This window comes from Struthio camelus, chromosome 5 (assembly GCF_040807025.1).
Source record: "Struthio camelus isolate bStrCam1 chromosome 5, bStrCam1.hap1, whole genome shotgun sequence".
In the NCBI taxonomy this organism is placed as follows: domain Eukaryota; kingdom Metazoa; phylum Chordata; class Aves; order Struthioniformes; family Struthionidae; genus Struthio; species Struthio camelus.
Genome location: NC_090946.1, coordinates 18,137,054 through 18,160,752, shown reverse-complemented (window position 1 = coordinate 18,160,752; position 23,699 = coordinate 18,137,054). Strand labels below are relative to the sequence as shown.

The 23,699-nt window shown below is 45.3% G+C and overlaps 1 protein-coding gene across 4 annotated transcripts in view; it reads right to left on the bottom strand.

Moving 5' to 3' along the window:
- LOC104143746 (uncharacterized) overlaps positions 1-23,340 on the bottom strand; it is a 187,780-nt gene extending 164,440 nt beyond the window's left edge. For 3 of the 4 annotated variants that reach the window (XR_011141310.1, XM_068944810.1, XM_068944811.1), the window contains exons 1-3: positions 23,023-23,340; positions 21,924-22,071; positions 3,312-3,393 (exon numbers count right to left, since the gene is read on the bottom strand). Coding sequence is in view for 2 of the 4 variants with exons in the window: in XM_068944810.1 (XP_068800911.1) it covers positions 3,312-3,393; positions 21,924-22,071; positions 23,023-23,085 (293 nt within the window). In the remaining 2 variants the exon portion in view is untranslated. The remainder of the gene's footprint in view (positions 1-3,311; positions 3,394-21,923; positions 22,072-23,022) is intronic. The other variant, XR_011141312.1, reaches the window with a different exon arrangement.
- Positions 23,341-23,699: the final 359 nt, after the last annotated feature.

Genomic DNA, 23,699 nt, shown 5'->3' with positions numbered 1-23,699 from the left:
AAACATCTCATCTCTTTCACATGCTGGCCTGTCAGACATGTTATTCTTGCTCTACCTTAAGATTAATGGGAGAGATTCTCCACTGAGGTTAATGGGCGTAGCATGCTGCTCACAATCGTTTTTGGCACAAGCTTCACTGATGCAGCCAGACAAGCTGCCTGTCCTTAGCAGGAAGGAACTAGCCGAGTTTTACTTTCAGGAACCAAAGAATCTACTGTAGCTTAGTCCTTCAAGAAGACAATCCATCACCCACCCAGGAGCTCTGCAGAGTGAGGCAACAGCACGTCATCACCCAGTCCCCACAAAGCAGCACTGAGCGTGGCTTGCTTTTGTTCTTACCCACATCACAAAGATTTCAGTGGAGCCTGGTCATCTAGAGCCATTCATCTCTATTGCTCTCAGGTTCTGCTCAGCAGTACCCTAATGGGCTTTCCTCATCCATCATTACTGGCAATTTCATCTCTGTCTCTTGCACTTCCTCCCCATGCCTTTGAATTGAAGATTCTTCTCCTTCAGAGGAGCTCATAACATTTACTGCACGGTACTGGAAACTCTGGACTGAACTGAGTCATAGTTCAGCAAAATTAGACTGGTTTCTTCTTCCTCACAGTAGGAAACTGGACATACTGCAGCTGTCTTTCTGTTTTCCTGTTTAAACAGTCCCATCTTCCTGTGGCTCTGTCCTCAGTGGCAGAGTATCTGAGGCACATGGCTTCCAAAACAGGAGATAAAATGGCTGTTGCCAAAGGTTGTTTTTAAAGCTGTTCAAAGGGTGATGGAACTTTGCAGAGTTTCCAATTGTTAAACAGAGTTATGGCGTTTGGCTCTTTCCTGCAGTCTCCCAATATCTCTCATTAACACCAGCTTAGTACTGCTCTTCTGGGAGTCAAGAGCAACATTTCAACCGGCTTCCAGGAAGGAGAATGGAGCTTTCTAATACAAACCCTGTGTAATATCCCTGCACACCCTGCTCCAAACTACATGACTTCATGGGAGGCCACGCTACAGCACAGTACCTCTTCAGCATGCTGCTTTTAGCAGTGTAGGACCCCAAACACTATTTAGGTTATTCCACATGTCAGAAAGCATCATGTGATGTTTTAAAGGTCTTCAAAACTGGGCAACAGATACACAGTGAGACCACACAGCGATCATGAAGGGCACTGTTACATTGCCTATGCCTGTGGCCACGGTTTTCAACTTGCTGTTCATCTAGGATTCCTCCCCTTCCCTGTCAGTTCATTGAAGCCACACAATTTTACACGAAAAAGTGTAGTGCCAAATTTTCAAGACTGCCCAGCAGTGGGTTGCCCACTGGCACAATCCAGGAGGCTATGCTATACAAGCTGCTCTTTTATAAGGAGATTCACATTTCTCTGCCATGAGCGAGTTTAACTTTCAAAGACGGGCATATGCAAATACATGCCATTTCTGTTTGTTTTCTTACACAAGCATTGCTCATCAGTATCTGCTGAGGGGAAAATCATTTACGTTCTATGAAAACACCTAAGCATAAATATGATATTTCTGTACATGAATAGAAGAATTTCAGAGCCTGTGTTAGCTACTTGCAAATGACGGTGCCCACCTCACTTTAAAAACTGGCCCAGCATGTGAGTAAATGTAAGCATAATAAAAAATAATAGGAAACAGACAGGCAATAGAATTAAAAGCAGCAGCCAGCTGGGTTCTTCTAACCAATGACATCAAGGGACTGCTGAGGTAATACACTGATGGGTTTTAAATTAACTGTAACCACTCAGGAAAAAGATCTAGGCGTCACTGCGGACAGCTCAATGAAAACATCTGCTCAATGCACAGAGGCCATCAAAAATGAACCAAAAATGTGAGGTTGAATAGGATAAAGAACAATACCAAAAATGTTATAAATATCATTACATAAATCAATGACATATTCACGCTTTCAGAAGCGAGCTGAAGTCTTCTTGCCCCATTTCAGAGATGGTGCAGAAGAAACAGTCCAGAGAAAGAATCCAAAAAAAATCATTAGAGGCACAGAAAGGTTTCCAAGGTCATCAGGAGGAAAGATTAAGGTCTATGGGGTTCAGAAAAGGGCTATGCTAGAAATTCATAACATAATGAGTGACCCAGGGAAGGTTTTCACATTTGCTCACGCTCAAGCTAAAGAAACAGTAGCCACCCAAAACATTCCAAAAGTGTTATTAACATGTGAAAAAGGAAAGGTTTCTGGGGTTTTGCAAACTGCATGTGGAACTCCTTGCCACAGCTGTCAGGCTGAGAGTTAAGCTGAGATTCAGAAACGTATTTGCCATTTCTCACTCCAGTGGCATAATGCAAGAAGAAAGGAAATGTACATGATAGCGCCATGCCTGCTTGCACGCAGGCCTGGGCAGTCCCAGATCTCGTGCAGCTAAGAGATCTGGCTTGTCAGTGATTACCACGAGGATTTGGGAGCGGGGGAGGTGGCAGGGATTCCCCTTAATTTGAATCTGGAAGATCCAGGGCAACCTTCCAATGAAGGAAGCCAGGGAAGAACTAGATAAGCACAGGACTGCAGGGAGGGGTTAAAGGGGGAAAATGAGCCTGGAAGAAAGGAGACTAAAGCTCATATAGATCTGGAGAAAGGAAAGGGGTGTTATGTGGCCTTTCCTGCAGCACTCCCCACATCAACCTTCTCATTCTCCCCATGATTCGGTGTCCTTCCACGCCCTGCCCTCTCTACTGTTCCTTCAAACCCACCCCATGCCTCCAGTTCCCAATTTATCTCCCGGGCACTTTCCCTCTCCACCCATCTTTTATTCTCCTACTTAGGATAACCCTTGCAACCATGTGAGAGGGGAGATTAAGATGCTACCCAGCTGCCTCAGACTGTGTATCCCACTCCCCTAGATATGAGAAGAAATGACAATTCTTGGCCACAAGTGAACATTTAAGGCTGCAGCTGGCTGAACTGTGGACATGTCAAGCCACAGATCGAGCCATGACAGAGCTGCCCAATGCATTAGTGTCATGCCACAGGTGCTGATGCTTGGCAGCTCTACTTTTCAACACCAGAAATCCTGGCCCATCCCCTGGAGCCACATCTACTTTAAATCCCAGCTCACCATTCAAGCTGCTAAAATAAACAGGTAACATCTGAATATCCTGAAAATGGGGAAATTTAAGTCTGCACTGATTATTTTTAGTCTTTGAGTGTTGTAGTCTAGGTTTGGATTCAGCCTCTCATAAGGAGACCAACTTCAGAGCTTGGCCAGCCTGGAGGCTGAGCCAGTGACTACAGTACACATTTGGAGCCGCACATGAAAGAAATGATTTCTGTTCTAGGATACCTTTCTCTGTCTCCTTCACTGAGAGCAGGGTTTTCTTTCCACCGTGCAGGGACCCACGACGGCACAGACCAGTTGCAAGTGCCTAAAACCAAGCACATACCTTGGTTAGAGGAAAGCTCATAAATTACCGTGCACAACGCTGGCATCTACCTAGTTACGAGGGCCGATAAACCGCTTCAGAGGATGGGCTCTGTGTTTTGGGTCAACCCAAGTTGCATATGGCTCTGACCTCCTTTTCAGGGATGAGCATATGGGCAAGGATGGCAGAAACATCTTTATGGCCTTTGAAATTAAGTAATGGTTCCTCAGTGTTCAGGGATTTCCCCAAGTTCTCCCCAGCTGAAGTAAAGAACGGTCCTGGCGATACTGCGAACACATGGGAAGCATTAAAGCACGACACCACACAGCACTTAGCCCCAACCACCCTGCCCACACATATTATGGAGTGCAAGGCCACCTGCTCCTCTGTCAGTCAACGTGCCTGTGGGATGCGCGTGGCAGAACTTCTCCGAGCTTCCATGGGTCTGCAACGGTCTTTCCTGCTCTGTTACCTACACCTGGTGCTGAGGACCTCAGGGGCCTGTGTCCACATGGACACATCGCCACAGTCTGAACTTGGAAATGCGCCACCAGGCAAACCATCTTGCAAATACACGCAAGTGAATTTATAAGCACATGCATAAGCAGAGGTCCCAGAGGGACTTTGGCACTTCTGTGGTCACATATGACGCCATCTGCCACCAGAGTAATGCCTCTTGTGAATCTTTTCCCCCTGGAAAGAGCAGAGGGGTAAGAACTTGCCCCAGGGTACTGGGACACCTCGGGACTATCAGATTTTTTTCCTACCTCACCTCCTCTGCGCTCCCCTCAGAGCGCCCCATTCCTAAGAAACGCAGAGTGTCACAAACATCATCCTCCCTCACCAAAAAAACACCCTCAGTTACTAGCCCATAATCTGTCTTCAGCATCCAGCTGCCGGTACTTCACTTCCCCTCCCAGATGGGGAAGCGGGAGTCCTAGCAGAGCAACCTGGAGTACTTACTGCCCACTGCCCAAGCCATTCATCTCCACACCTCCTACTCCACAGCCCACCTGCCCTCTTCCCCCCACTTTTCTGCCAGTGGGGAACCCCACCACCAACATACTGTGCGCACAACATGATAAAGCAACAAGAGTCCAGTGTTAAGTAAGGCATTTACGTGTAGCCAGCATTTCAAAAGGCACAGTACATGCTGTATACTCCAATGCCGTCAGACTCCAAGGCTGAATTCTCCAGTGTTTTAGGAAAAAGGTAAGGCGGGAGGAGAGTGCGAGAGGGGGGAACAGACCAAGCTTTGTGGAATTCTTCTTAAAGTGTGTGTATGACTGTATAAAAGAATATTTTCTTTCCTGACCTCGAAAAGACAATATTATTTCACACAGACATATTTCCAAGAGTGGCCAAGCTATTTCTAAATGAACGGGTGCTCGGTTGAAGCAGAGGCTGCACAGGGGAAACCCTCTCTCCAAGTACGACATGGAAATTCCTTGACCTCAGCTGCAAAGCTGATCAACATGTGTGCAACAGCCAATGAAAAAAGCTGAAATACCAAAGTGGCCAGCGTAGTTGAGGACAGGTGTGTAAGGGAGAAGGCACAGCCTGATTTTTCCAGGCAAAGGGCCTGACAAAAAGCGAGACATGCAGGACTCTGAAGAGGAGAAAAGCAGAGCAAACGTGAAGATAATAAGACATTGGTCAGGAAAGCAAAGACTTAAAATGCCAGGCAAACATGTTCTGATTCATATGCTATGGCCTGGAGGTAAAAACGCAGGGTAAACAGACATGGAAGTCAACAGAGCTATAGATTTATTTTAGGCTACGTTAACATTTGGTGTATTTCAGGAAAAAGGTTGGGTGTTCACTATGAGCCCAGACAGAGGCAAACAGGTTCGTTGTTAGACAAGACCCGGTAAAACTGAGTAGTGACTACACCAGAGATCTGTACGTTAACCTGGAGCTGTGCTTGCTTCCTTGGGAAGCCAGCAGAGAAGACTCCTGCCCAGCATTAAGGGCTTGCCAACCTACTGTCTCCTGCAACAGGCCCATAAACAAGCCACTCCAGGATAAAAGCCTGCAGAGCATCAACAGTTTGGATTCGAAGCCGGCTGACCTCTTCAGCTTCCTTCTTGGAGTAGGCCATCTAGAATTAACATATCTGAGCCCTAAAAAGGCTTATGATCAAGGCCAAGCCCTTCTCATTAGGTGAGCCATGTAACTTCTCGCTGTGGCAGAAAACTGACATATAGCCACAGCCCTCCTTTGCTCTGTGACGTGATTTAAAGTGCTATGCAGTCAGGCCATTCAGTGAGCACACAGGAACTCAGGGCACTTCCCTAACGCCCCAGGTGCATGGTCTGCTCTCTCCCTGGGATAAACATCAGACAGGAGGGATCTCCCACTGCCAGAATCATGCATCTTTTTCATGGTCCGTTCTGAAGTTAGCAGCAGGAAAGAGGACTGCAAGGTCTGGGCCACAGACCTTGCCAAACCCCAGGCCACCCTTAGGGAGCAGACCAGCAAACACAAAAAGCTCTGGTGGCATTCTTAGGTCACTTTAGGTGCGCACACTGGGAGAGGGATGACATCCTTGGGTGACATGGATGACAACCATGATATCCTTGTCATGGATGTGAGCCTCTTCTAAGTTCAGCCATGGCTGCAAGCCACAGCCATAAACCTTACCAGGAGGGAACGACTGCGCCCATATTTAGGGGAGGTAAAGCAGTAGCAGTCAATATACTTCCACCATTTTAAGTGCCTCAAGAAACTCCAGCTACAGAAACCATTCAGCCCCTAAAGGAGAAAGTGACACACTGCAGAGAGTGAGCTTGCTGCTTTTTAGATACTCTACATTAAGAATAAAAGCATCCAGGTACAACACAGATCTTTAGATCTGTGCTCCCAGATCTAGAATTAGGTCAAAACCCAGCCTATCCTCACTGAGTTATCACAAGACCCACCACATAGCTAATGAGCAGCAGAGCAATAGTTTACCATCTTCTGAACTTCTGCAGAGAAAGACAAGCCCTTGAAACAGGTCAGTGACATCCAAGGAATTTTGTGGTTACTGAATCTCCAAAGCACGACCCAGGCTTCTGTCTGGGATATATGGTCTTTCCCATTAGACATCCAGAGGCATCATGGGTATTGATCCAGTCTCTCCTCTTCTCCCCTGGTCACCTACCCCTCTTTTGCTAACGTCAAACTTTCGAAGGCCCCCAGTGCTCCTACTCTAGGACAGAAATGTATTTATTAGGGTAAAATGAATAGAGTGCATATGAGTTAGAAAATGAGTCCAGTCTGTTCAACTAGGGTTGGGCAAACTTGTTTTGCCTAATTTAGAGGCCATTCAAACATTGTGGGTTTGAACATTACTGCATTAGTGTTTCACTTAGGAAAAACTGTGAAAAAAAAAAAAGTGAAGAGAAGGGGAAAAAAAATCCAATGGAAACATAAATAGAGTATAACGTATATGGGGGACCCGCTTGTGCCAGCACAGACCTTCTAAGCCCTAACACATCACACAGACTTCCCTTCAGCTAGAAGTTCCTTTAAAAGACTTTTTTTTTTTTTTTTAAATAAAGAATCCTGAATCACTATACAGAGGTGGAACAGGTCAAAAAATATGGGCACACATGCCAAGAACACCTGGTCCATATTTCACCCTAACCTGTCTTCATTTACACTTTGAAATCAAGGTCACGCAGCTCAAGGATGGAGAGTTAACCTGCAAAGCTCCATATCCCTCATACCCCCTCAGGCAAATCACGGCTGCCCTCTGCACCAACGGCACACATTGTAAATTCTCCATGGATCTCCACAGATCTTCAGGTTTACCCATTCCTCAGTTGCAGTAGGCAAGATATGGGACTCACAACAGCATAGCTTTATGAGGACAGTTAACAGCTTTCATTTTACATCCCTCTTTTCCTTCTGTGGTGTCTTGGCCCCAGTTATCCGTGTTTGGGTGAGAACTACAGAATCTGAGGCCCCTTCTCAATCAGGGTAAGTGAATCATTTTGGTGACTACACCAGTGCCAACCAGCTAAGGAATAAGACCTTTAGGTTGAAGAGTTATCAAGCTATCTCTGAGGAGACAACTGAACCCCAAAGGGCCAGCAGCAGGGAGAGGTGTGAGATATCCTCGGGGCAAGGAGTGAAAACAGGCAGAGAACGTGGCACAAGAGAGAAAACAGGACACCTGGGAAGGAACATAAGGCACAGTAGAAAAGAGGCTCCCCTTACCAACGTGATCAGGTTAAACAACCTTCTCTGTCACACATCCCCACTTTAAAAGTTGAGAAAGCTGCAAGAAACCAGGTGGAAGCCAGACTTAGACTAACCTACCTCCAAGTAGATTTTCTTTCTCCTCTTACTAAAGGTTGTTTTAAGTAAAAACAGAGATGAGAAATTAAGAGATGAGGGGACACAGTAGACACTGCCTACCTGCCCATGAGCAAGTCTAAAGGCTGAGCCTGGCCTGACCAAGCAGCTCCTCCACAGCAAACAACCTCCAGCCCCACCACGTGAGCTGCCAGCCCAAGAAAGGCCTCACACTTGGCATCAACCCCCCTGAAACACCTCTCCTTCTGCCCCTCCCTTCTCCCCCAAGCTCTTTAAAGCCCCATCATCCAGGTGGGTTCATCCCCTGCTCCCACTTCCACCTGGGTTGCACTCTCCTCACCAGCAGGGCCTGTAGGCTTGCACCACCTGAAAGAAATGGGTCATGTTTTCATGAAGAAACCACCGTTACATCACACTGTACTTTCATCCTCGGTCCTGGTTCCCTGTGCCCAGGAGATGCCTTCAAGACTGGAGCGCTATCACACAAATGGAAAGCAGGCCACTCCAGCGGTGCCAAGAAAGGTGCTGTCAGCCCTGTACAGCAAAGATCTCGCACAAGAGGAATCCCTTTTCTTTTCCATACCATCTCTGACCCTCCCCACCTAATCTATATTTTTTTTTCCGGCCCAGTGTATACTTTCCAGCTCGTTTCCTCTTGCGGTTCTCATTTCCCGCTCCTAGGAGGTGAGCTCATGCGTTTCTCAATTACCAGCCAAAGAAAGGGAGAGGGAGAAAGCAATCTTATGGAAACAAATGAAGTCATGCCTGTATAATGCCATATTACAGCTCGTGCTCACGGAGCCATGATGAAGCCATAGTTGCCCCCCAACCCTGGCAGGACAGTCCAGGCTTCCCTATTTCTTTCTCGGCCCCTGACTCAATTGTTTTCCTGCTGGCGCCGAAGGAAGACGTGCCACCAACACACAGGAACAGCCAAGCAGGTTTGCCACTCACCCGCTCTCTCTCTCTGCCCCCCTTCCACCCCAGCTTTCAAGTCTCCCGCCCTTGTGTCCACCCCCAACGATCCCCACGGATCTTTGAGTCATTCGCAGCACGCCACTGAGTCAATAGCGAGCCCACAGACCATGTGCAAGACTCCCGGCGCTGCATGCTCTGCCTACGGCTATGTGGACGCCGGAAAAGTTACACAAGGGAAATCTAAAGGCAATTAAAAGCATAATGCAAGTGGTTGTTTAGAAAAGGTGGTGGGGAGGAGAGAATAAAATTAAAATAAATAAAGGAATGTTTTAACGAGTGCAGCAGTGAAAGCGGGATTAGAGGTGCCTGAATGGCATCTCTATGTTTCTCATATGGAAGGGAGGGCTGCCTAGTGCAACCAGAGCTGACAAAAAAAATTAGCTGGGCCTCAGGCTCAGAGAAACATTTGGCTAGAAAGGAAAGAAGGTAATTGCTGCAAATGGAGACTAATTCAGGAAGCAGCCAGCCTGACACGGGGTCGGTTCTTTTGCCGTTAGAATGCTACAGACGCTTCATGAACACTGGGTGGGGGGCGGAAAAAACACACGGAAATCTTGGAAAAAAACAACAAAAAAACTCCAGAAAAACAACAAACTTCTCCTTCCCACGGTTCACACATGTTTAGCATTTCTCTTCCCTCATTCCTCACTCCCTAAGGGCACTTCGGACCTGCTGGGGGTCCTACACAGCCTTCAACTCCGCCAGTCTATCTGATGGCCATGGACAGAGCCAGCTTAGCGGTTCCCAAAGCACTCCCTTCCCCCTTCCCCAGGAGAGGAGCTGGCTGGAAGGTGAGGCGCAGGGCACAGAGGATGTGTTTACTCTCATAACACCCCTGCGAGGTGGGGAAGTCATAGCCTCATCTGACAGATGAGGAACAGAGGCAAAGCGAGATTAAAGGATTAGCCCAAGGTCACGCAGGAGAAGTTTGCAGCAGAAGTGGAAATTAAACCCAGGTCTCTCAGTCCAAAATCGGTGCCTTAAGCACAAGACCAGACTTTCCTAGAGCTGGTCAACCTTTCACATTCGATAGTTTGTTTTATTTTCAAACAGAAAAACAGTTTATTTTCTAAATATACATTTTCATAGAAAAGGGAGATGGAGGAGCTCATTTCCCGGAGGGAGGAGATGCTTACGATCTTATTTATTTCTTTTTAACTTAACTTCTTTTAGGCTTTACTGTTTCTGATGGGGAAAAAAATGCTGCAGAAATGTTCAAAGCATGGAAACATGTTTCTTTTCATTCATAATTCATCATGGGAAATATTTTCCACTTTCCAACCAGTTTTGCCCTGCCTCTCTTGGTCTTACAAAGTTTTTATACTTTTTCATTATTATTTTTCACAGCCTCTACATGCTCAGAAATCCTACATCTTCTAAACAGAGGCCTCTGTTGAACAACGCTTCTGTCACTAAAACCCCATGGATCTGCAAGGTATTTTACAAACGAATACACACAACAGGTCCCTGCCTTGACATCTTTAGACTGCAGGGCCAAACCCGAATTTGAACTCCATTACTCCTGACTCTCCTCGACCAGCCACCCCCTAGACTGTGCCTCTCGCTGCTGGCTCCAAAATACCCTGTTTTGTCCCCCTTTATTGTACCACCATGCCCAGTCCTTCCTGCAGCACATGTCATCCTGAGCTCTGAAAGCCCCTCTGTGAGGAAAGTAGCCTCGCTCCCCTTCACACATTGGCCAACTGAGGTCCAACACTGGCCAGCTGAGGTCCAAGGAAGAACTATTGCTTGCCCACAACCAAGCAGGGGGCCAGCAGCAGAGGTGGGGAAGGACACAGGTCCCCTGAAGACACATCCTCTCCCCTTCTAGACGTGAAATTCAGCCCTCACAGAGGCCCCTAGGAACTTGCAATCACTGTCCAAAATGGGAGGCTTTCACCTCAAGACATTAAGCGGCAAAAGTGAATGAGATCTGAGGCTAGCATGCTTAAAGGTGACTTAAGGAGTCACGCACCCAATTCCCATGAAAACAAATGGGAATCAGTAGGCAGAAAAGGGCTGTCTTTTATTCATGCCACCCAAATGGTTAAAATTAGCTACCATCGGTAAAGCATTTTGAAGAAAATGTAGAACACTTATATAAAAGCTGAGTGTTGCTCAGAAACAAAGATCTCTTTTCCTGTAATTGTGTTTCATGATCTTTGAAGAACAAGAGGACAATCCACAAGGATGACTACCACCATCACATATGTGCCTGTGACAATGAGGGAATTAGACTGAAACAAAGACTAATGCTGTATCCCTACAAGGCAGTTTTTACTCCCAGTTTGCTCCTCCCTTTATTTAAAAACTGGTTTGCACAAGCAGGAGACCTTCTTTTATCAAGGAAGTTAAAGAATTTCACCAGGAGAAAAGAAAGCCCATTACAAAGTTACGAGTGGTAGGTGTCCAGCTTATTCCACAGTCTGGTGATACCGCGACACCCATCTACCATATGGAAAATGGCTTCAGTCCCCTCCTCTTAACTGACCCTCATGCACTGAAGACTGCTACTAGCTCCAGCAAAACCCTTTACGGAAGGGCAGTTCTTCCCCCTAGGACAAGCTCCTTGAGGTTGGCTGACTTCCACAATAGCCCAGAGCACCCTGCACAGCAAGCAGAGCTGACTTACAAATTTTGCCTCACCTGAACCAATGCCGCTAACAAGAGCAGACAGACCAGCATGTGCTACCCAGGCCATGTTCAAGGCCACCTGGAGATTTAGCACCTGGACTGTGAGCAGATTCTAACTCCCTCTCTGTTACAGCTTCCCCCACTGTTACTCTGTACCAGCTTAATAACAGCAGGTGAGAGAAACTAAAGTCACAAGAAGCCCATGTGTTCACATGCAGGTGGCATAAGGGCAGGGCCTTTCCTCAGTTCAGCTCATTTGACGTGGTCTGCCCACAGTGGTCAATTTTTGTTTGCTTCCTGAGGATATGCACAAGGAGAAAGGTGCAGAGAGTCCAGAACATACTTACAAGGGCTACCTAGGAGAGGTTTGGAAGCAGCTGGCCCAGGAAGACATGCTGGTACTAATGCACCAGTCTTCATTCTCTTTTGCAGATCAGGTCCGGACCTAGGACAGAAATACCTGGAGGGAAACTTCTCAAGCCTCAAACTAGCACTATAAAGGCTGAATGCAGTTTTCACTTCTTTGTCCTAAGTTCTGGGTAAGATGAAGTGAATTCCTGGAAACTGAAGGGTTTGGACACTAGAGTTGTAGACCTGGAAAAATACTACTTCTGGCTATGATGATTTATTTATAGTTGCAATTAAGGACAAAAAGGCTCTTCAGAGAGGGAGGATGAAGTGGAAACAAGGCCAGGTCTAGAAACCTAAGACCATGGGGATTCCTAGAGCAAAATGAATCAGGGGACTGAGTTGTTTTCTATTTATTTTTTCTAAATAGCTATCTGCTTTATTTGGCTTATCTGGCTCAGAGCTTCGCAACAATTACAATTCTGGCCCCTCCACGTGGGTTTTGGAGACAGGCCAAAAACTGGAAGTGAGATTGGGAATGGATCTCAAACTCTTCAGAACAGTTTGTGAGATCGCAGGCTAAGAAAGGCCACTCTGCACCTTACAGCTGGAGCCATTCTGTAGTTGGCCACAGCACAGGTAGTGATGGCTTAGGGACACGGCAGTGGAGGGAAAGAGCATAGCCACAAATCACCAGCTGGCCTGAAGAGTAAGAAAGTACGAGAAGGCAAGAAGGAAGCCAAAAGCCCTTACATCAACAGACAAAAAGAAACAGACAGTGCACGGTAGGATTCCTTCTGTGTAGTACTTTGATTTACAGCCTGCCAGGGTATATATTATTCCAGCTCCTAAAAGAATGGGTGCGGTACAAATGTCCAGAAAACCTTTTGAGCTGGAATTCCATAGATGCCTCCTTGTTTTTTTTAGATCTAACTTTTTGGCCCTGTAAATATCCCCTGTTGAATAAAAGATCTGGCTCCAGGTATCATGCCCTGGATAACAAAGGAAGTGGGGAACGGCAGGCCAATTCAAACTTCAAGACGATTCAAAGGAGGTGCCTTTCGCTGCCCTAGTGGATAACAAACCCTTGCTTTGCACAGACCAAGATCTGCAGGCTGGAATAGGAGCTCTGATCACTGCAAAGGGCATACCCCCTCCCTTTTCCCAGGAGACACTGAGATCACTTCTGTATGTCTGTCCCCTAGTCTGGACTCTCAGGCCTCACCTTCTCTTCTGTTGACGAGAGTAAGAACCACAGTCTCCTGGGTTGTCACCATGACTAAGCCCTTTCAGGTAAACAACCAATACAGATTCTCCTCTCAACCTCCACTTCCACTGTTTACTTACTGCATTTTGGCCTGGAAAAAAGAGACCCACCCCTTCACTGTTTATATTCACTTTGCTACAAGATGTTTTTCAGTTCACTATTTTGGACCGAGTTGCGCACGGTGACAAGAAGCGGCACTGCACCACCTCTATACTACTTTTCATGCAATAAGTCTCTTCTACCGAACCAAGGCCCATATCTTTAAATGCTTAGGTGCTTCTTGCAAAGGAAGTACTAATGTTGCTTTTGATCCAGTGTTTCTTTGCATGGAAATCCAGCCAGACTCCTCAGCTGCACATGGCTGAAAATCAGAACACCCTTTAGCCTGGATGATGTAGAGTCATTCAGGATGTAGACAAAGGCGCCCGTTCCTCTGCGGTGGCCAGAGGAACCATGTACAGACACCATGCTCTGTGCATAGCCTTCTGCCATCAGCTAGGACAGCTCAGGGCTGCCAAAAGGCAACAGCGCCAGTGTGTACCTCACATACCAGAGCCTTTCAAGGAGGCCGCTCATATATCCAGCCCATGGACAGGCATCCTCCACCACACTGTCCCACAGTCACATCTGTGGCTCGGAGCCTGGTGTGGCAAAGACAATAGCAGCTAACCCAGGAGTCGGGGGGTGATACAAAAGGCCACCTGTCAACTGTCCTCTCTAGATTACTATGGAGTGAGCTTTACTCTCTCCTCCCTGTGCTAGATCCATGAGACACTGAAACATTTACTGTCTGCTAGCATCAGTCACCACTAAAAAGATACAGCAAGCGCAGCTAAAACCAAAGGCAGAGGGGTACGATCTAAGCCTAAAACAGGGAAGGAATAGAAACCATTAGCAATGCCTATGTGTCTCTGTGAAGCATGGCTGAGGTGCACAGAAGTGAGAATAAAACAAATGTCATGCCCTACACTGAGTAAGCTTACAGACTGTAGGAGGAGAAAAAGTCTAGTTAGCTGCAATTCCCAGAAAAAAGTCTGAAACAGAAGTAAATAATGAATAAATTCTACAAACTATTTGTAAGCACAGAAGATAACAAAGTAAAGACTTTGGCTAAGATGGATTTAATCAAAAACAAATTGCATCCAACCAAACTAATTTCCTTCTACGACAGGCCTTATGGATAGCAGAGAGGCTGTTGTTACATGTCTTGACTTGTAAAGATTCTGAAACATTACATCCTCATAACACACCAAATAAACGGTCTCAAAAAAAACTTGGGTTTGCTGGGAGTCCAACTTTCTTCTAAGTTTTCTTTAACATCCTAGGTGATGAAACGGACAGCATGGTTGTAAAATACGCAGCTGCGATGGAGCTGTGGAGGACTGCCTGAAGACAGGTTTAAATTCTAATTGTGACGAAATGGGGAGATTGTCTGAAAAAATTTGAATTGCATTCAGTAGAGATAAGGAAGGGCAAAAATTTTCAGGAATTCCTCAGAAAAACATGGAGGGAGTTGAGGTGGACTGCAAGCTGCATGAGTCAGCTACAGCTTGCTGTTAAAAAAGGACTAACGTCCCAGATTGTATAAACATGAGCTCAGCCTGTAAGACACGTGAAGTGACCAGTTCGCTCTGGTCAGTGTGGTGAGGCCATAACCAGAGTCCCCCCTCTAGTCTTGAGGCACTGAACTTCAAAAAAGTTATGGACCAATTGGAAATCATCTGAGGAAAGCAACAGGAACAAACCTGACGTGGAAGGGGAGCTTTTAACAAACTGGAGTCGTCCATCGTAAAAGAGAGGAACTCAGCAGGAGACAGGACATAACAAGAGTCTTCAGACTCATAAAAGTCTCATCTGCCATTGTAAATCCCAGCACTGGACAACCTCTGCCTGGGAAACAAGCAGGAGATAAATCAACGTGCGCTTCATGAAAATATGCTGTGTGACTGAGGGCAGTTCAGCAGTGACCACAGTGTAAGCAAGAACTTTTGGCCACCATTTCCAAAGAGAAGGAGCTACTGATACCATTTGCCTCCCACAGACAATCAAAAAGAAGTCACAACGGAGGGCAGGATCTGCATCCTGCGAGAGAAGCCAGGCCAGAGTGCGTGTGAGACCTTGATTGGAAACAGGCTACTCTTCGCATTTCAGCTCTGCTTCTGGCGACATGCAAGAACTTCCTCATTCCTAGATGGTCTCCTCATCCCAGATGAGGGAGCTGGTGTCTGGGGAAGACCTTTAATATTCATTACAAAACTGTTCCCACCCTCTCATTGGTCTCCTCTCACTTCACCAACGCATGGGGACAATCTTATTTTTGAAAAGTACCCACCAGATAGCAGTGCCAGAACCAGGCAAGGATACTTGAATACCTGACTCAACCCCTATTACTGTACACGGAAAAGGCCTCAATTGATGGAAAGTACTCCACTGATTTCAGTGGGATCTGAACAGGACCCCAAACAAACCATTGATAATGAAATGGCAAGAATCCACAACTTCCACAAATGATTCACTGGATTCAGGAGTAGGGGAAAAAAGCTGAAATACAAATGCAAGAACATTACACTGGGCTGGAATCATGCAGAAGGCACAGCAGGACTGAACTGCATTCCTGTGTAGGTTTGGGAGTGAACTGCCCTCCCCAGACTCACTGAAGAGGAGTGGCAATGTGGCTGCTCTCCTGGGAAAAGGATATAATGCCCATTCCTGGTGCTGCAGGCTCCCATCCTCCAATGCAGCGGATGGCGCATTCCACGCTCCCAGTTGGAGGGAGAGAAATGTCTCCAAACATGAAGGGAGGGGCGTCTCCAGTGCTTACAAAGCCTACAGGAAGGTCCAGACGATGAGAACAACAACCCAAACCCCATAGAATATGAAAGGGAGAAATAAGTAAAAGCAGATGGAGTTGTGCCACAGAGGGCACTTCTCTCACATTCCCAGCATACCAAGAACGGTCACCTCCCCTGCCCAGAATGTCTCTGTCCTCATATAACTGGGCAACTCTGCTCTGAGCTCCGTCTGGCAGCCCTCATCCACGGGGAATGCTAAACCTCACAGCCCCAACAAACAGCCGAACTTTTAACCTCCTCCCTTGCTCCAAAGAGAACCCAAATCTGCTGCAGTCTCAGCACGGTTAATGCATGACATCGGTTCAAAACTGAATGGGCCCAGGGCAAGCAGGCAAAAGCCTATGAAATTTCATACTGTACTACGTTGTCTTTATTGTTTTTTGAAGCAGGTTCAAACCTGGCCACACACATCCTGGTCTAGCTGACAATCTAAATATCACTTAAGGTAGAATTTTCCATTGATTCAGTTACATCAGGGCAAAAATCCATCTGAATAGGATCAGATTGGCCTAAACGATTTCCTAGTTCACCCACAGAGTGAAACACAGTGATTTACCTGTTGGTTTTTCTTAAGCCACAACTCCCATTTCACAAGTGCAAGTTTGTGTATAGGTCAATCCTAACCAACACTTGACCTGAACTGGAAAGTTATCTCGGTAAGTATCTTGTTCAGACAGGTGATTTTCAATCTTTGCAAGGCTACAGGAATACAACCCCGGTGTAGATATATTTCTAATATATAGATGCCACCCCAAGTACAGGCCATGTCCATGCTCTCGCTGAGATACTGGTGTAACTTCATCAGGAGCTGTCATCAGGGATGAGGGTTTGTATCACCTTAATAGCAACAGCCCAAACAGAGTGGTACAATTTTTCTGCACAAACTCTCACACCTTTCCCTGAAAGCAGGGGCCAGTGGTTACTTCTGAAGTAAGACCACCATGCAACAATGGCATAGGACAATTTCACAGTTTTCTGGAAGATGCTGCATTCAAGTCAGACTGATAAAGGCCATCCAGCACCTAAGGCCTTTTTGCCATTTGTTAAAAATGCCAAAGTGTGTTTTCAGTTAATTTATTAGCATAAAACCCAGCTAAATGCAACTCTACACAAGTCCCTGGCTAGCTGAAGGTGGGGAAGCTCGGCTGTAGTCTGTACGGTTGAGAATCTATTTCAAAGAGATCATTCCCCAATGTAGTATTTTACACCCATGCCTAGAGTTTGCAAAGTCCCACCACTATTATTTGGTACCAGTAAAAAGAAATGAGCATGAATAACTTCTGAGGAACAAAGACCCAGGCTCAAGCACTCCTGTTTGGCTATTAATCATCTTGCATGGATACCATGGAAATAAAGGCACAATCATTTTTAGATGCCCTGAATACTTATACGCTAGCTATACAAGTCCTACGCTAGCTATACTTCCCCTTGCCCCTCTCAGTCACAATTTAACAAATGCATTTTACCCAGACATTTGGCTAGGGCAAACGGCATTGTTCCTTTGGTGCTGATCGCCACCAGCCATCCACACAGGCCAATATTTTCATGTAGCTGTTGGTAAGTAGCCACTCTGGTCAAGAGATTTGGCCAAAGCTTTCGAAATAGGCATAAATACAAAGTTCAGGCAAAATTTATGGCTTTCATGAGAGTAAACAGAATTGACACTCCCTTCTGATGTTGCTCCCTCAGTTAAGCTGAGAATGGACCCAGGTGTGTCAGACCTGGCACACACACACCTGGAGGCAAGAGGACAGCCAAGGAGAATCACTCACCACTCTCTGGGCACCAGGACTTCACATGCTTAGCTCACGAGGATACCATTTCCTCCAGAGATTTCCTGAGTTCACTCCAAACAAGCTAGGACATCCATGTGGCATGACAGAGAAAGACGGCACAGGGAGACTACATTATTCTGAAGAACGGGATAGCTATATCAGCGTGGCCTGTGGCCAAACCCCGACAGCCGCCTGAGCTGCTTGACTTGGCTACAATATCGCACTAACATAACTACATCTCTCCTAGCACAGGAGCTACCTTGGGCATCTCCACAGGGTGCTGCATCACACAGGGCAGGTGCACTCAGAGGGATCACAGTCTAAACGGAGGAAGGACAGGAAAGGAAATAGAGACATAAAGTAACTTGTCTGAGGTTACACAGCTGGTCAGTCACAGAGCCAGGTACGAGGCCTAACTTGAGCGCGCTCTCCACTTGACCACACTGTCAGTCTGCCAGCAGACAGTTCAATATACAGTTTAAGCCACTCACACACATATGGTTGCTGGCATGTTGCTCAGGAGGAGGAAGACAATAACAGTCCATCTAAGGATAACATAATACTTCATATCAGATAATGCTGAGAGGAGCTCAAGCCAAGAATGCTTTTTTTCCTTCAATGGAATTTTCCTGTGTATGCATGTTTTATTCTGAAGACAACGTTTGTTTGCCTAGGAGAGCAGATTATCCTGCAGACTATTTTCTTAAAAAAAAAAAAAAAAAATCTTCCACTAAAAATTTTTAAGTTTTTAAAAAGCAGAGACCAAATGCAAGAAAGACATGAAGTGACAACAAAGTGAAATAACAGAAATAAGGTAAAGAAAATCATTCTTAAGGTATGCAGATTAACCCTGCATTTTCTCAGCCATGGTAAATTCATGTATATTTCAATGACCCGGTTCTCTTTTGCGTTCAGGACAACCTGCCCCTGTCAGGGAAGTCTCTTTTACATTTCTCTACTGCTAAAATGAGACCTGAACAGAACCATGGATGAGGCTAGCCAATACAATAAACAGCCTTGAGCAATTTTCATGAGTTTTGTTTCCAGCCAAGATCACACCTTCTACTCCTTGTCTCCACTGTTTGTCCACATAGTCAAGCCGCACACCAGACACTTATCAGGAAGAGAGACTTTCATGGCAAAAAAGGACTTTCTCTCTACTGTGTACAAGGACAGGCACTTCTGTATCACCTTCCCAGGCCATTTGGGCCATCTGACACCTTGCACACCCTTTTCCAGCATGAAGAGTCCTACCATGTATCAGCCCTTTTCAACTACTAAGGTTCTTCCAGAAGTGCCGACCTTCTGCACAGTAAATGGAAACCTGCAGAAAATAGGGTTACTTTTCCTATTGAACTTTAATCCCAAGACCGTAGCTTTTTCAAACATCGGTCAAAAATTACTGATCTAGTTCCTCCCCCCCACATCCTTCCATCCTTCTAGCAATTTCATCCTCCGGATCAACTTTCTCTGAAACTTCTATAACTCTATTAACTACTGTTTTCAGTCTCATTGCATTCTCCCCCCACACCCCAAAAATGGGTACCACTTCATATCACAGACTAATTCTGTTTGGAATGGAAATCATCTAGTCCAACCTCCTGCTCAAACCATGGCCAGCTCAGAGTAGGCTGTATGGGACCTTGTCCAGCCGAATTTTGAACATCCCCATGGACAGAGATCCCAGATCCCACAACCTCTCTGGACCCCATTCATGTGTTCCACTCTCCTCAATGTGATATTTTTTTCTAGTATCTAATTGGAATTGCCCTTTTTGCAACTTGCGTCCATTGCCACCCATCCTATTGCTGTGCATCACTGAAAAAGTCTGGTTCTACAGCCTCCTATTAGGCACTTTTATTGAGTATAACTGCTCACACAGCAATGTCAACCTAAATAGGAGACAAAAGTTAAATTTCATCTAGGAAATGAGAGCAGTTCCTTCTACGTCAATATTTCTCATCATTCTCAGCAAAGGGAAGTTGAAAGCTAGAAGGAAAATGCAAAAGGATCCTGAACCAAAACTCAGTGAGGTAACTGGGAGTCTTCCCATTGCAGCTTTGAATTAAATCCAGGAAACGGACAGATGTCACAGTAAGAGAAGGTTTAGAGATGCAGTTCCTTAGTGGCTTAAGGCAAAAGGTCCCCCAGAAATATCATGGGGTACTCAAAGAATGCTTGGCGTAAGCTGGAGAGAATATAGTATAATTTTTCACAGGTAATAAATGTTTAAGTCATGCTTGAAGTGCAAAATTCAATTCAACTTTAATTGTAGCGGCATCAGTAAAGCTCTTATTAGGATTTTATAGGTCACAGAGGAGATCAGATCCAATTCTCAAGTTACACTGAATGGGAAAGAAACAGCGAAGAACACATCACATGCAGGATAATTTAGTTGGTCAACACTCTGCTAATTTGTGAGTTACCATACTATGGGTTGAAATGAACAAACGAGATGAGACAGACAGGACTTGACTTTACCTGATGCAGAGATGACTGTTCTTTAAGGAGCTCACGGGTAGAGGCTGCAGTGCTACTACTCATGAGAGCGTCAACGCCTGTTGACGTCACCGTCTGTTGCCTGGCCTACACTATGCTGTGGAATAAATCTTTCAGAGGAGCTGAGGCATGCTGAGCTAGTTCTGCTAGGCTTTTAGCAAAAGTATTATCGGCTAGCTTTCCGGCTGTGGCAGCAGCAGCTTTAGTATAGTTTAAGGCTGTTGGCATGTGTACTTTTTTTTCCCAATATAAAAAGGACATGCCTGCATTGGAATCGAAATGCAAAACGCCTATGTCATCCTCCACAGGCACCATGACAAGCCAGCTCTCCATGATAACACAGTCAATCAATAAGCAGAGCATAACTAAGCTAACGTAAAACGATCAAGGTGGTCCTCCAATGCACAGAGCCAGAACTCCAGCAACTGCAGCCAAGGGAAAGATACAGTAATTACACCATAATGCACTGTCTGGATTGTTTTATTGAGATTAGGAAATAATATTTCTACTTAAAAATAAGGAGCTGGAACACAAGGACACAACCACAGGTATGACATCACTGGTAACCCCCAGAACATGTGCGTTAGAGGGAGACAAGGTTCCACTATTTTTCATTTTTTCTGCCGCTTAAGGCAATAATTCATTCTTTAACTCTGGCTGAAGACAATGCAATTTTATGGGAATCACAAATCAAGGCACTGCATGTTTTCAAGGCTGACAGGATTTTTTTTTTTAATATGATTTCAACTTTGATTAAATATTTTTATTTTACAAAGGAAAGCGAAGAGAACTATCATGTTTGCAGAAAAACTGAGAGGTAGCCATACCAAGTCCTACAATAATATTTTACCGTTATGCACTTTTCTTGTACATGTTGCAAAAATAGTTGAAGAATATGAAAAAAAAGAAAAAGAAACCAAAGAAATGTGCTGTAAGCCATAGAAAACAGAAGAAAAATGATGTTAGAGAAAATACAAGTCAGAGGAAATATTTGGACAGCCAGAGAAACGTCATCACACAGTAATGGCATCAGTCTACAAACGTTTGTAGCACTGTTACACCTACTGGTATAACAGTGACCCAGTTAGGCCAAATGACGATAGGAGATTGTACCTTGGTTAGGCCCCATTAAAAACATAGAGGTTTAAGTTGCACAGGCCTGCTTTGGAGTTCTTGAAAATTCAAGCAATCACACAAACTCCCCAGGCTCCAGGGGGCACTGAACAACTTGTGATAGGAGAGTTAAAACAAAACTAAGATTTACAGAATGGAAGACGGGAGCAGACAAAAGCCTTCAGGAATAACAGAGGTCTAGACAAGGCTTTTCTGAATATATTCCCATTCATGCAAATCAAGAAGAGGTCAGGCCCTGTTCTATGGCTTGTTTAATCCAGTTATATTGGTTTGTCTAACAAAAAAATCCTGCCTCTCCCCAGAAATCTTGCCTAGGAAAAAGGTAGGCAACCTCACCACAGCTATTTTTGAAGCACTTTTGAAGTCTCCAGTAACCTCTGGCTAACTGTGGTACAGCTAACTGAGAAGTAACATATTCCACATAAAAAACACCTTCTTTCTGGAAACAGCCCTCCCCCCCTCCCCCCCCCAGCACACACACAAAACACAAAAACCACCAGCTTGCAATTTTAAGGCCTGAGCTTCTGGGAAGGGTCCAGACTATTACTGGCCTCTGGACTAGTCAGAGAAAAGCACCCTGGTAAAGCAGTCAGAAGTCAGCCAGCCCAGAGCAAACTTTATGGCAGACGGACAGCGCTCAGACACTGCAGACATGATAGAAAATTCATAACGCACCACAGAGAAAGGCATGGAGGCAGAAAGGCATGTGGAACACTAAGCCAGAGGCCACCAAAACAATACCTGAAGCAGCAAGGAGGTGGGAAAGACCAGACATCTGCTGAACAGCATGTGGCTTTGGAAAGCGTCTGCTTGGGTACAGTTTGGACAAGCAGGACAAGAAGAGCTCCACTGAAAGCAGACCTGAAGCAGGAGATGAATGCCTGTCAGCCTGAAAAACAAACCAGGATACCAGTCCCTTTTATCTGTTGTTGCTATACAAAGGTGTCCAAGCCAAGGAAGCACCAAGAACCATGGGATTAGAACAGAGTAACCACAGGCAAAAGAAGAAAATGAAAAGTTCTGATAATGCTCACCAAGGAAGGATATGAACTCTACTGGGGAAAGGACAAGTCAGAAAGGTTACAATTTGTAGCAACCTTGTAGGACAAAGGCCCTGTTATTAGCAAACACCATTTCAAATCCTTGATACTCATCAGTAGAGAGCTTTGAAATTAACTGGTGCTGTGCCTTAGTCTTGAGCGAGTTGGAAAGAAGCTCTTTGCTATTAATGCGTCCTAAGACGCTACATTAAGAGGCTGAATTGTCCACAGGAAAATTCAGGAAATGACAGATTAAAATATTCCCGGTTATGGTAAGTAAGGGCATATTCCTGATAACAGTAGTAATATTGGTCTATGATTATCTGTAGCACATAGAGTCTAGACAGAAAGGCATGGGAGAGGATATAAGTAGTCCTTTTTCCATATAGATCCACCCTGCAGCATTACATGCACTGTCTTTACTTTGAAGAAGCCACCTCCAAGATGAAGACACTGCAAAATATTCTCATAGCAGGAAGGACAAAACCTGTTGGGCATCTTCTTCTGGCTATTCCTGCTTTCTCATCATGTGCACCTGCAGTTATCATGGCAGAATTCTTAGCATGTGCTGACAGCAATGTAAATTAGAGGGTTAAAGCCCAAAGATTTACTCTGAGAGAAGCGAGCCCCCATTACTGGAGTTGCCTTGTCCCATTCCACATATCCCAGAGGCTGCACACGTTCAGCACATTCACTTGGCAAACTAAAGTCTACGAATCTGGCACCAAAACAGGTACTAAAATACCAGATGCATCAGAGCCAGGATCAGAACTCTTCTTCTTTTTTAACATCTGTCTCACCTCTATTGAGATCCTGTTGTGACATATCAGGCTCCAGAACGCCTTCCTCCTCCTATCATACATCCCATCTGCAGCATCCAAAGTATGTTACAGCACTGATCACAGGGATCACTGCTCCCCTTCTATGCTTGGCCATACAAAGAACCACTAAGTTAAAGCAACGCAGCAAAACACTGAAACAATTAGGCAACCTCTTCACCTACCCCAAGAGACCTTCCTAGTAAAACAGAACTAATTGAAGACTTTGAACACAGACAGGCATGTAAGAACACAACATTTCTTACCCAACCTTTCTCCTGGGATCAGAGAGCACAGTTGTGAAACATATTACAATTCTGTTTTCCTCTTTCCTTTCCTAAATGTGTGTCTGAGGGCTTAATTTTTATTGGAATGGTGTTGCAAACAAGAAAGCTAGGGGCTTCAGGAAACGTCTGTAACCCTGATCTTTCACGAGCAAGTCCAAACATACTTTCCAAAGACCATCTTAAGCATCTGAAGCAAAGGGAGTCTCACTCTGATGTGGACATGGTTAAAAGCTGTAAGAAACTCCCTAGCCTGAAATGGCACCTACAGGCTTAACATATTTACATTAATCAAGATTCAATCAAAGGCTTATTGGCACTCTGGTTCCATGTGCCTGCGTTACACATAGCAATGGAGACTTCTGGGGAGGTTTA